Genomic DNA, 13,492 nt, shown 5'->3' with positions numbered 1-13,492 from the left:
CCACCAGCAACAAGCAAGACTCATTTAAAATCTCTTAGCAGGGTCAACACCTGTTAAAAGGTGGGACCAAAGGAGAATACTAGTGCTCTATTATAGTTAATTTAACCATACACAAAGACAATTGCTTTGATTTTTTTTTAAATCCTTAATATAAACATCCAGTTGTATCAAAGACAGGAAGCATAGTCCAGGGGTTAAAGCACAGGAATGTTTTGGCCTCCCTTTTCACAGTCACAAATAATTGAAGGTGGATTTAGCTTGCAAGCTCAAATAAAGGCAATTTTATGTTTAACTACCGTATTGTGCCTACAAATCAGATAGTTATATACCAATGTGCACTTAGTTGCACCTACAGTTATTTGCAGGTAACACCAAATGAAAGCCTATTTAAATATCAGAACTTTAGTCTCACTAACATTCTATAAACTTGAGATAATAATACTTCTTGACAATGATTTTATGAGTCTTACTGTTTGTAATAATAGCTTTGAAGGTGTTTTTAGATGTAAAAGGATATTAGTGAATATACAATAAGAAAACAAACAGATCAAATAGTGGTATCTTACCATTTGGGAAGGTAAGCAATAGTCAAATTTCTAGTTATAAGGTTTTCTATCCTGATTTTCAGAGGTACTGAGCAGCTGTAACTCCACTAAAGTCAGAGGTCAGCTCCTTTGGAAAATTAGGCTATACAGTTCCGCATGTCAGTGTGCCAGTAGTTGGGGAATGATTACAACTGCCATACCAAATATTAAGTTATGAAGTTGCATCCTTTGTAAAATGATTTGTCCAAATTATAGTCCTGTCTGAATCTGCCAAGTCGGACACTTTTGGTAACTAAGGGTATGTCTACACTACGAAATTAGGTCGATATTATAGAAGCTGATTTTTAGAAATCTATTTTATACAGTCGATTGCGTATGTCCACACTAAGCGCATTAAGTTGGCAGAGTGCGTCCTCACTACCATGGCTAGCATCGACTTACCGAGCGGTGCACTGTGGGTAGCTATCCCACAGTTCCCGCAGTCTCCACCACCCATTGGAATTCTGGGTTAAGCTCCCAATGCCTGATGGGGCAAAAACATTGTCATGGGTGGTTTGGGGTACATGTCGTCAGTCTCCCATCCCTCTGTGAAAGCAATGGCAGACAATTGTTTTGCGCCTTTTTTCCGTGCGGACACCATACTGCTTTCAGCAGACGGTGCAGTAGGACCGTCGTCATCCACCGTTTCTGCTGTAACTCTGCTCTGCTGCTATTGTCTCAGTAGCGAATTTCTCCATGTTGTCTGTCAAGGGCTCCTGGGTACTGTGACAAAACTCTGTCCTTGCCTCCGTGGGTCCTGTGTTTCCTGGCAGATTTCGCTTGTCTCAGAGGCTCACTGTTACCCTCCACGTAACCCTTCTCTCTCTAGAGACAAAGGTCACAGTCTACTGAGCCATTTTCATCATAAGCCAATGAGGGAGCTGAGGAGGAGTTATCCTTCCTAGCACAGTCTCTGTTGTCTCCCAGTCTCCGTGATTAATCAGGGGAGAAGACCGGTCCCACCCTCTGCACTGGGCTCCAGCCCAGGGACCCTAATAGTATCAGCTATGGTACCTGACCTTTTAGAAACATGACATACAATTCCCTGGGCTACTTCCCCCACAGCAGCCCTCACTTCCTCAAGCTCCACTTCACCCTTACCTCAGGGCCTCCTTCCTTGTGCCTGATATGGTGTCTACTACTCAGCCTCTCCAGCAGTGCAACTTCCTCCCACAGCTCCTGACATGCACACCCACCTTATTTTAACTAGTTTCAGCCAGCTCCTGATTGGCTTCAGGTGTCCCAATCAACCTAGCCTTCTCCCTGCCTTCTGGAAAATTCTTAATTGGCCCCAGGTGTCTTAATTGACCTGGAGCAGCTGCCATTTCACTTATCCTGGTACCAGGGATTTGTTTAGCCTGGAGCTAATATATCTATCTCCCACTACTTTTCTATAGCCATCTGGCCTTGCCTCGTCACAGTACGTGTGTTCTTCCTGGAGAAATTAGCATGGTCCTTAACGTTGTCATCCACCACTTCCACGGAAACTCTGCTCTCCTGCTCTCATGAATCCACGTCACAGGTTCTCTCGTCATTCTCTATAAATATCTATTCTCGTGGCATCTGTCGTCAGCCACCGCTTCCGCTGCAACTCTCCTCTCCTGCAGACGCCATACAACGGCAAGTATGGAGCCCGCTCAGATCACCGTGGCAGTTATGAGCATTGTAAACACCTCGCGCGTTATCCTGCAGTATGTGTAGAACCAGAACCTGCAAAAGCAGGCGAGGAGGTGACGGCAGCGCGGTGACGAGAGTGATGAGGACATGGACACAGACTTCTCTCAAAATATGGGCCCCAGCAATTTGGACATCCTAGTGGCAATGGGACAGGCTCATACCGTGGAACGCTGATTCTGGGCCCAGGAAACAAGCACAGATTGGTGGTACCACATAGTGTTGCAGCTCTGGGATGATTCCCAGTGGCTGAGAAACTTTCGCATGCGTAAGGGCACATTTGTGGAACTTTGTGACTTGCTTTCCCCTGCCCTGAAGTGCAAGAATACCAAGATGAGAGCAGCCCTCACAGTTCACAAGTGAGTGGCAATAGTCCTCTGGAAGCTTGCAATGCCAGACAGTTACCGGTCAGTCAGGAATCAGTTTGGAGTGGGCAAATCTACTGTGGAGGCTGCTGTAATCCAAGTAGTCAATGCAATCACTAAGCTGCTGCTATCAAGGGTAGTGACTCTGGGAAATATGCAGGTCATAGGTCTATCGCCTAACTGTAGTGGGGCGGTAGACAGAACCTATATCCCTATCTTGGGACCGGACCATCTTGGCAGCCAGTACATAAACTGCAAGGGGTTCTTTTCAATGGTGCTGCAAGCACTGGTGGATCACAAGGGACGTTTCACCGACATCAACGTGGGATGGGCGGGAAAGGTACATGGTGCTCGCATCTTCAGGAACTCTGGTCTGTTTGAACAGCTGCAGGAAGGGACTTACTTCTCAGACCAGAAAACAACTGTTGGGGATGTTGAAATGCCTATAGTTATCCTTGGGGACCCAGCCTACCCCTTAATGCCATGGCTCATGAAGCCATACACAGGCACCCTGTACAGTAGTAAGGAGCAGTTCAACTATAGGCTGAGCAAGTGCAGAATGGTGGTAGAATGTGCTTTTGGATGTTTGAAAGCACGCTGGTGCAGTTTACTGACTTGGTTAGACCTCAGCGAAACCAATATGCCCATTGTTATTGCTGCTTGCTGTGTGCTCCACAATATCTGTAAGAGTTAGGGGGAGACATTTATGGTGGGGTGGGAGGTTGAGGCAAATCACCTGGCCGCTGAATACGTGCAGCCAGACACCAGGGCAATTAGAAGAGCACAGCAGGAAGTGCTGCGCATCAGAGAAGCTTTGAAAGCAGTTTCATGACTGGCCAGGGTACAGTGTGCAAGTTCTGTTTGTTTCTCCTTGATGAAAACCCACCCCCGTGGTTCACTCTACTTTCCAGTAAGCCAACTGCCCTCCCCACTTCAATCACCGCTCGCAGAGGCAATAAAGTCATTGTTGTTTCAAAATCATGCATTCTTTATTAATTCATCACACAAATAGGGGGATAACTGCCAAAGTAGCCCGGGAGGGGTGGGGGAGGAGGGAAGCACCAGGTGGGGTGGTAGATGTGGGGAGGAGGGAAGAACAAGGCCACACTGCACTTCAAAACTTATTGAATGCCAGCCTTCTGTTGCTTGGGCAGTCCTCTGGGGTGGAGTGGTTGAGTGCCCGGAGGGCCCCCCCCCCCGCCAGGTTATTGGGCGTCTGGCTGAGGAGGCTATGGAACTTGGGGAAGAGGGCGGGCGGTTACACAGGGACTGCAGTGGCAGTTTGTGCTCCTGCTACCTTTCCTGCAGCTCCACCAGACGCTGTAGCATATCAGTTTGATCCCCCAGTAACCTCAGCATTGCATCCTACCTCCTCTCATCACATTGCTGCCACCTCTTCTCTTGCTCCCGCAACCTCTCATCTTGCTCGTCCCTCCTGTCCTTGCATTCATTTTCTGCTTTCCTGGACTCTGCCATTGTTTGCCTCCATGCATTCTGCTGAGCTCTTTCAGTGCAGGAGGACTGCATGAGCTCAGAGAACATTTCATCACGAGTGCTTTTTTTCGCCTTCTTATCTGCGCTAGCCTCTGGGACGGACATGATAGGAGGAGCGCTGAAACATTTGCAGCTGCGGGAGGAAAAAAAGGGAGAGTAGTATTTAAAGAGACACATTTTAGAGAACAATGGGTAGATTCTTGCATGGTGCACCAAGCTGTTAACATTACATAGCACATGCGCTTTCGGTACAAGGTCGCATTTTGCCTCTTTTATTGAGGGCCTGCTGGTTTGGTGTGAGAGATCACACATGCAGGGCCGGGCAACAGAATTCGGCTTGCAGGCAGCCATGGTAAGCCAGTCTTTCGGCTTCTTCAACCTTCATAACATGTGGGAATGGTTTCAAACAGCAGCACCCTCCTTTCCCATACCAAGCACCCGTTTGGTTGGCCATTTAAAAGGAGGGCTGCAGTTTTCGGGTTAACATGCAGCACAAACCTAACTAACCCGTGCCCCCCACACACACCCAATTCTCTGGGATGATCGCTTCACCCCTCCTCCCACCGCGTGACTAGTATCAGGGAAGATCCCTGCCAGCCAAACGTGAACAGCTCAGCATGAATGGGCCCCCTGCACCCCGCCAGGCTAAAAGCGGGGATGTTTTTTTTCAGTCACAGGCAAACAGCCCAGCAGGAATGGCCACCTCTGAATGTCCCCTTAATAATGTCCCTGGAGGATTTCTGCTCCATCCCCAGACATGTTAACAGACTTTTCCAGTAGCAGTACTGGCCGCAAATACATCCCAAATCTTCAGGGCAAATAAATGATTAAACACGCTAGCTTTTAAACCATGTATTATATTTACAAAGGTACACTCACCAGGGGTGCCTTCTCCGGCTTCATGGTCTGGGAGCCTGCCTTGGGAGGGTTGGGAGGGTATTGGCTCCAAGGTGATAAACAGTTCCTGGCTGTCGGGGAGAACGATTTCTCCACTTGCCTGTTGTGTGTTATCCTCCTTCTCCTCCTCAGCATCATCATCTTCCTTGTCCCCAAAATCCTTATTTCTGTTGCGTGAGACTCCCCCTTGCAGATGTCCACAGACAGGGGTGGGGTAGTGGTAGGGGCACTTTTTCTGTGTACCTGGCTAGTGCATCTGAGTTGAAAGTGCTGTCCAGAGTGGTCACAGTGGAGCACTGTGGGATAGCTCCCAGAGGCCAATACCGTTGAATTGCGTCCACACTACCCCAAATTCGATCTGGCCATGTCGATTTCGGCCCTAATCCCCTCGTTGGGGAGGAGTACATAAATCAATTTTAAGAGCCCTTTAAGTCGACAAAAATGGCTTTGTCGTGTGGACAGGTGCAGGGTTAAATCGATCTAACGCTGCTAAATTCGACCTAAACTCGTAGTGTAGACCAGGGCTAAGAGTATTGAAAATATAACTGATGGGTAATGTTTATAGAAACATGTACCTGTCTTTGCACAAATTAACTGTATCATTGGTAGAAGTTGTCTTCCAGTATAATGTGACACCCCTTACCCCATTCATGGTGAGGGCTAACCTCTTACCTTCCGCTTCTACCAGAACTGTTAGTACTCCATTTCTAAGTGTTAGTTTCGTTAATATCCGATTCAAAAATTGGATACTAAAGAACCAAATTAAAGGGGGTATTTTGTAAAGCTTCGGAGAGTTTTTACATTCCAAAAATTTTGATGAAAGGGAGCATTTAGAAGTAAGCTCAGCTGTCGTTATTGTGACCTTCAAGATGTGTTAATTAGGTTCATTAGCCTTCCAAGTGATTTGTAATGCTCTTTCTCTCTCAATTAGAATGTGCTAACTGTAGATCATGGCTAATGAAACTAATAATGAAACTTATTTTGGTACTAAAGTAAATGCTTGACATATTTGTTCTAATATAATGAATCCATGTTATAACTATCCAAATTTTACACCAGATTGTGAGCATCTTACTTCCATTGGTGAGCAGCCACTTGCATAAGTAGTCCCAGTGACTTCAGTGGGAATTTTCATGTGTGTTAACAGTTTACAAAGAGGAGCTCTGGGGGGTTACAATCTGGGCCTTTATTTTTGCAGTGACCTCAGTGTAGTGATTTATAAATAAATCTTGTTTAATCAGTCCTGGTGTTAAAGCAGTTATTTTTTGCAATTTTTTTTAGTCAAAATTTAGTAACCTTTTCTTCACAGACTCCAATGAACCAAGCCTCAACTCGTTCCCACTGCATCTTCACCATTCACATCTCAAGCAAGGAACCAGGATCCGCAACCATCCGACGCTCCAAGCTACACTTAGTAGACCTGGCTGGTTCAGAGCGTGTTGCAAAGACTGGAGTTGGAGGCCAACTCCTGACAGAGGCCAAATATATCAATCTGTCATTACACTACTTGGAACAGGTAAAATTAGCAGAGTGTGAAACTCTGTCTTTTACTTATTTATTTATTCTTAGCCATGTATGTTGCTTTTGAAATCTTGATCCCTATCTCATTTAGTTTCAGGACCATGTATTATTGCTGTGTTTCTCAGCCTTTTCAGGTTGGTAACTTCTTATTCAAATTCAAAATTTTCAAATCCTTCCCCCACCCTTCATATTTACATTAAAAGTAAGACTACAAAATGTGTCAGTGCTAACAATGCTAGGCCGTATATAATTTATTTGTATTTTCTTTTGCTATAGAGACTCTTTTAAGGGGAAAATGCATTGCTTGGTACTTTTTCAGATGATATTTCAAACCTTTGTTGGGAAAAGTGGAAGTCATTCATAGGTGGTATTGAGTTTCTGAAGTTCAATACTGTTGTTTTGTTAAAAAAGACTGACTCACAAGGAGAAAGAAAAGAATAGCAGAGGTGAGAAGATGTAGATTCTGTATCTGTCTTTTTTTTTTTTTTAACTAGAAACATAGTTGCTGGAAAATTACAGGCATGGCATTTGGTTTTATTAGCCACTCTGAGGCTGGACAGACCTTTACCAGGTTACTCAGGCATTGTTTTTAGCATCCCTTGTTGGTTATAGCAAATGAGTGCAAGGGTAGTTTCATCCTAGCTGGCATGAGTTTTTATTAGATTGAAGATAAAAAAGAGAGACAGAAAGGAATTAGGTAGTGATGGAAACCTACAAATTAGGGAGAGGAGTAGTAATAAGAACCTTTGGTTCACATCCTAGCTATCACTCATGATTCAGCTGATCCTGTTGAAATGGTGATGTCATTTGATTTCCTTTTCTCAGCTGATTTGGTCAGAATCTCTTTCAGGACCAGAAAAATGATGTGATGGTAAATGTCAGGGTCTCAACAGGCTGAGGGGAAGGGGTGATGACATCCATTATGATGAAGATTCTTGACATTCAGTGGTCCTATGACAGACCCCTGGGTTAAAACCTGGACTGTGGGTCCACTGTGTCCCCTTTTACTCTCTAGATCAGGATACCTCTCACCCTGCTCTGCTAGTGACAAGCAGCCCCTTCAGGCTTTGCTCTAACAGATATTAGCATGTGAAGGCATGCTCAAAGTTGCATGCATGCTCTCTCAGCCTCCCATGAACTATGCGCAGGAAGACACCAGCAAACTCCCCGCAGGCCCAGCCTTGCACCCCAGAAATGTACCATCTTGCACAGCTCAAGACCTCCTCTTGAACAATGTAAGCTCATTAATTGGTTTGCCACTTGATCAAAGGATAGTGGACATGAACCAGCTTTAGTAATCTGATCAGATTCCCCAAGCACTCAGGACAAACTTACTGGTTAAGTTTAAATATTAAAATAAGTTTATTAGCCACAGAAAAATAGATGTCAAGTGATTATAAGTAGTCGGCATAGAGGTCAGGAATAGTTACATAAGAAATAAAAAGAAAATACATATTCTAAATTCTAAACTTTATCAGACCAAGTAAAATTTGAATCAAACAGCTTTTCTCACAAGCTGACAATTCCTAGTACACAGGCTGAATTCCTTTCTCAATCTGGGACCAATCTCCCCAGTTCAAAGTCTTTTTCTTCCCAAACGTATTTGTTGCCTTCAGAATAAGTGGGAGAGGAGAGAGGCATCTCATGATATCACTGTCCCTTATTTTATACCCTCAGCTCATGGGCCTGTAAATATACTGGCTCGAACATGAAGTCAAGTATCACATGTCCTGAGGCCTTGCTAAGTCATGGAGTTAAGCAGTCCCCATTGTGTGGAGCTCAAGCAACTGTCTCTTATTGAATTTTAAATCTCTTGTTTACAATTCCCCTGCTAGTTAATGGCTGGTGATGGTCTCTTGACACCCATCTGGGTGTGGGTCACTCCTTTGTTGCCACTGGAGAGCTAGTTGTGGGCATCTCCCAGACTCTTAAAATATTTCAATAACAACCACATAGTAAATTTTCATAACTCCATATACAATGATGATATACATATTTTGATAGAACAAAGAGTTTCAGCAAACCGTGACCTTTCATATGATACCTTACAAGGCATTCTTTGAACAAAATACCATAACCATATACAAGTAGTGAATATGGGGGTTACAGGATATTATTTTGAGGTACAGTATATCACAGCTACCTTTCTTCTTCCTCCCCTTGTTCCCTCCTTGCAGCAAGCTTACATAATTATCTCATGTTCCCCAGAACAACAGTGTTTTGAAAGAGACTCTCCTCTCACCAATATAAAGATCTGGTGGTTCCATTTATAGACACTTCCTCTCATGTTGTGTTGCTATTACAATATTGTGACCCACCAGGAGTCTCTTCAACTTCAGTTTATGCTTCTTTTGTAAACCATTGTTACATACTATTTCTACATGTCTCCCTGAGTTTTTACTTTTTATCCACTTTGGACAATCCAAAACTCCCACCAAGGATAAAAGAATCAGCAAAATAACATACTGATCAATAAATTACTATTGCTGTATATATATTTTGTTGTTGCTGTGTTAATAAGTTGGAATAATTATAGCTTGGATTTTTTTTCAAAGGCTCATTTTACTGTAGATGCAAGCCCTCACACCTGCTAGAGGACTGAAGGTCTATTTTAATACATAGTATTGTTTCCATAGTCCAGTAAACACTATGCCTGTTGCTAAACTTCAGTTGGTTTTGGATTTCTGCTAGTGAATACAGTACTTCTTTCCAAAAGTTTCATTTAAAACATGTATATGCCACAATAACAGGGTACATCTTAGCCCATGAGGCTGACTGTAGGGAGCCAGGGTGGCTCCCCTCCGAACCAGAGGGTAAAGAGCTACCCTCTGAGCCTAAGTGGGCGGGGCCAGGCCAAGCTTCCGCCAATCCCCGGAAGGGGAAGGGTGGGACAGGAAGCACAAAGGGCGGGGCCCTCTGCCCAGTGAGGAAAGCACCAGGGAGGGAGACAGACACAGGCTGCTGGCTGCTCCCTCGTGATCCTGCTGCTGACCCAGGCGAAGTCTTGGGCAAGGAGGAGCCTGACCGGGGGGAAGGCCTGTGGCAACCAGGGCTGCCGGCCGCTGAATACCCAGAGGACCTGGAGGGGCCTGACTGCAGCCCGGGCCAGCGTGAGTCCGATACCGAGGGGGAGAGCGAGTGGCTCACAGCGGAATACTCGGACGAGATGGAGGGACCGGAGCTGCCCGCAGCGGAATACTCGGAAGAGATGGAGGGACCAGAGCTGCCCACAGCGGAATACCCGGAGGAGATGGAGGGACCAGAGCGAACCGCCTAAGAGACCGGGTAGGAAGTAGCCCAGGGGCCGAACTACACCGTGGGGTGGGTGTGTTTGGTCAGCGGGCGCGGACTGCCCCGCTGACCCAGCGGTGGGACCTTCGCCTCCCGCCACTGTCAGGGCCCTGGGCTGGAATGCAGTGGAGTTGGGTGGGCCTGCGTTCCCCTACCCCGGCACTCCCTTGCCTGAGGGGCGGGCTACCGACTCTTGCCGGCGCTCCCCTGCCTGAGGGGCGCGCTACTGACTCTTGCCGGTGCTCCCCTGCCTGAGGGGCGTGCTATTGACTCTTGCCGGCGCTCACCTGCCTGAGGGGTGCACTACTGACTCCGGCCGGCACACCTTCCCGCTAATTCCCCAACGCCCGGGAGGTGGGGCCGAGGCCTGCCACGAAGACCATTGCTTTCCATCGCCCCTAGGGGCTCGGAGGACCGACCGACGCCTGTCACAAGTGGTGGAGAATGCGGGCAGGCGATCCCAACCCGTGCCGAAAGGGGTGAGTTCGAGGGCGCCTCTGAAGCTCCCCGACTGGATAGATGGAGATGGAAAGGCTTATCAAGTTCCTGGCTGAGAGCCAGCAACAGCAGCAGCACCAACTCGTGCGACAGCTGGGTACCCACCAGCAGCAGTTGCTCCAAACCCTGGGGGCCCAGCACCAGGAACAACAAACCCAGTGCTTCCAGCAGCTTGAAACCCTGTGGTCGGGCCATGGTGGCGCTCAACCGGAGCGGGCAGCCACCCCGACCCCTCCCGCCCCACCGATCCATCTGGCCAAGATGGGGCCTGAGGATGACCCGGAAGCCTACCTAGTGACCTTCGAGCGGGTGGCCTCAGTGGCTGGTTGGGCGCCTGACTAATGGGCGACACTCCTCGCCCCATATCTGACGGGGCTAGCCCAGAAGGCTTACCGGGGGCTCCCAGATGATGAGGCCCACATTTATGCTTGAGTGAAAGCGGCTATCTTGGATGCCTTCGACATTTCCCCGGAAACCTTTTGGTGACGGTTTCGGGAAAAGGTCTACCCACCGGGCGCCAGACCCCGGGCGGTGGCCCAGGAACTGAAGGACGCGGGTACCCGATGGCTCCAACCCAAGCATCGAACCGCAACTGAGATGACAGAACAGGTCATCCTCGAGCAATTCGTGCACATCCTCCCACCCCAGGGGAGGGCTTGGGTGTTAAGGCACCGGCCACAAAGTCTGAGCTCGGCCGTCGCACTTATGGAGGACCTTCTCGAGGCTGAGGCCCCGATAGGACCGGCCACCCGCCCCCCAAACCCTGGACCCAGTGCACAGAAACTTGAACAGAGGGGGCCCACCTCCCAAACCAATGCACCCCACCGTACCCGACGACCAGAAGGCGGCAGGACCGAGTTTTCCCGACGGCCCGAGTCAACACCACTCTCCGGCCCTGGACGCTTAACCCGACCACCAGGCCCCAGCCCACACTGCGGCCACACTGGTGCCCCCACGCGGCCGGCACTCCCAGAGGTAGGACCTTGTTTCCGATGTGGCGAGTATGGGCATCTGCAACGGGGCTGTCCTGCAATGGACTGCAACTTTGGCCTGGTGTGCGGCGGGGAGCGATGGGCCCGTCTGCCCTCCGTGGCCAAACTGACAGCTCCCATGGAAGTCGCCACGGTCCCTGTGGTGGGTCTAGTCGATTCGGGCTGTGGGCAGACCCTTGTCCACCAGGTGCTCTTCTCAGAACCCCAGCAGACCGTCGGGGAAGTACGGATTCAGTGCATCCACGGAGATGTAAAATCGTACCCCACGGTGCGGGTCCCCATTACGGTGCATGGAGTAATGCAGTTAATGAATGTGGTGGTGGCGTCATCCCTCGCCTATCCAGTGATCCTGGGCCGGGACTGGCCAGACTTCGTCGAGGTGCTCCAATCCCTACCCACCAAAGAGGCGTTCGAGGTAGCCCCGCCTGAGAAGAAGACAGGACTTGACTTGAGCTCCAACCCTGGAGCGGAACCAGGCCCCACCCCCAGGCAGGGGGGCCTGGAAATGGCGGGTCCCCCTCCTGACCTGGTGGACTTTAGCCGAGATCAAAGGGAGGATCCTACGCTCCGGTTTGCCTACGAGCAGCTGGCCTGGGTGGATGGTGAGGTCGTGGAGGCGCAGCGCACCACCCAGTGGCCCAGGTTTGAACTCAACCACGAGCAGCTCTACCGCCTTGACCGAGACCCCCCAGACCCAAGAGTTCCGGACCCAACTCGTGGTCCCCCGCATCCATCGTCGGGCTGTCCTGAAGCTTGCACATGACATCCCGGCTGCCGGCCATTTAGGGCAGGAAAAAACTGTGGCCAGGGTCCACCGTGAGGTGAAGTATTGTGCGTCGTGTCCGGACTGCCAACATGCAGCCCCGGCCGGGGTACGGAAGGCCCCCCTGGTCCCGTTACCAGTCGTAGGTGTGCCATTTGAGCGGGTAGCAATGGAACTGGTCGGGCCTTTCCCAAAAAGCAAGGCGGGCCATCAATACATCCTCATCCTGATGGACTACGCCACCTGCTTCCCGGAGGCCATCCCCTTAAGAAGTATCACTGCCTGCACTATCACTGCGGAAGCTCATGAAGATCTTCGCAAGGGTGGGCCTCCCACGGGAGATACTCGCTGATCAAGGGACCAACTTCACATCTAAGCTGTTCCGCCAGGTATGTGCCCTATTGGGGATTAAGAAATTGCAGACCTCGGTCTACCATCCCCAGACTGACGGATTGGTCGAGCGGTTCAACCGGACCCTGAAGGGGATGTTGCGGCGTTTCCCCACCCAGGATCTCCGCCAGTGGGACCAGCTGCTCCCTCCTTTATTACTGGCGATTCGAGAAGTCCCACAGGCGTCCACGAAGTTCTCCCCGTTCGAGCTCCTCTGTGGGCGGCGACCCCGCGGGGTGTTGGACCTCTTGAGGGAGACTTGGGAACACAACCTTTCTACAACACAGGATCTCTTGCAATATGTCTTACAACTGCAGGGGCGGCTGGCGCGGGCGGGCGAGCTCGTGAGGGAGAACTTAAACACCGCCCAAAGAGCCCAGGAGCAACACTACAATCGGGGCACCCAGGCTTGATCATTCGGGCCAGGGGACCAAGTACTTCTCCTGCTCCCCTCGGAGGAATCAAAGCTTTTTGCCCGCTGGCAGGGTCCGTATTGAGGTCCTCCGCCAGGTAGGGCCGGTAACTTATGAGATTCGGCAACCTGGTCGCCGTAAGGAAAAGCAGATTTATCATGTAAACCTCTTAAAACCTTGGCAGGACCGGGAAGGGCTCCTAGTGGCCCCATATCCCCCCAAACCGGAACTGGGGCCCCAACCACCCGAGGAGTCGGATAATGGTGAACCCCAGGTAGCAGAGACACTCACCGTCGAGCAGCGAGAACAGGCACTCTGCTTAGTGAGGGCGTTCCCCAAGACGTTCACCACGAAACCCGGGTGGACTACGCTCACCTACCATGTGATCCAGACGGAACCCGGGGTGGTGGTCCGAGAGACAACCCGGCCATTGCCGAGGCGAATGCGGGAGGCCGTGGAGGAGGAAGTCCAGGCGATGTTGGAGCTGGGTGTTATTGAGCCCTCCCAGAGTGAGTGGTGGAGCCCCGTTGTCCTCGTACCGAAGCCCGATGGGAGCCGGCGATTTTGCATTGACTTCCGGAGGGTCAACGCCATCTCAAAATTTGATGCC

The 13,492-nt window shown here is 49.7% G+C and overlaps 1 protein-coding gene across 1 annotated transcript in view; it reads left to right on the top strand.

The window, feature by feature from the left end:
- KIF6 (kinesin family member 6) overlaps nucleotides 1-13,492 on the top strand; it is a 294,225-nt gene that overhangs the window by 84,209 nt on the left and 196,524 nt on the right. Inside the window, exon 7 of the mRNA XM_084623973.1 lies at nucleotides 6,324-6,530. Coding sequence (XP_084480099.1) covers nucleotides 6,324-6,530 — 207 coding nt within the window. The remainder of the gene's footprint in view (nucleotides 1-6,323; nucleotides 6,531-13,492) is intronic.

The sequence above is a fragment of the Lepidochelys olivacea genome (genome assembly GCF_965140295.1).
Source record: "Lepidochelys olivacea isolate rLepOli2 genome assembly, chromosome: 3".
NCBI classification, from domain to species: domain Eukaryota; kingdom Metazoa; phylum Chordata; order Testudines; family Cheloniidae; genus Lepidochelys; species Lepidochelys olivacea.
The sequence above is the reverse complement of the archived record's forward strand: the minus strand, read 5'-3'. Positions and strand labels throughout refer to the sequence as shown.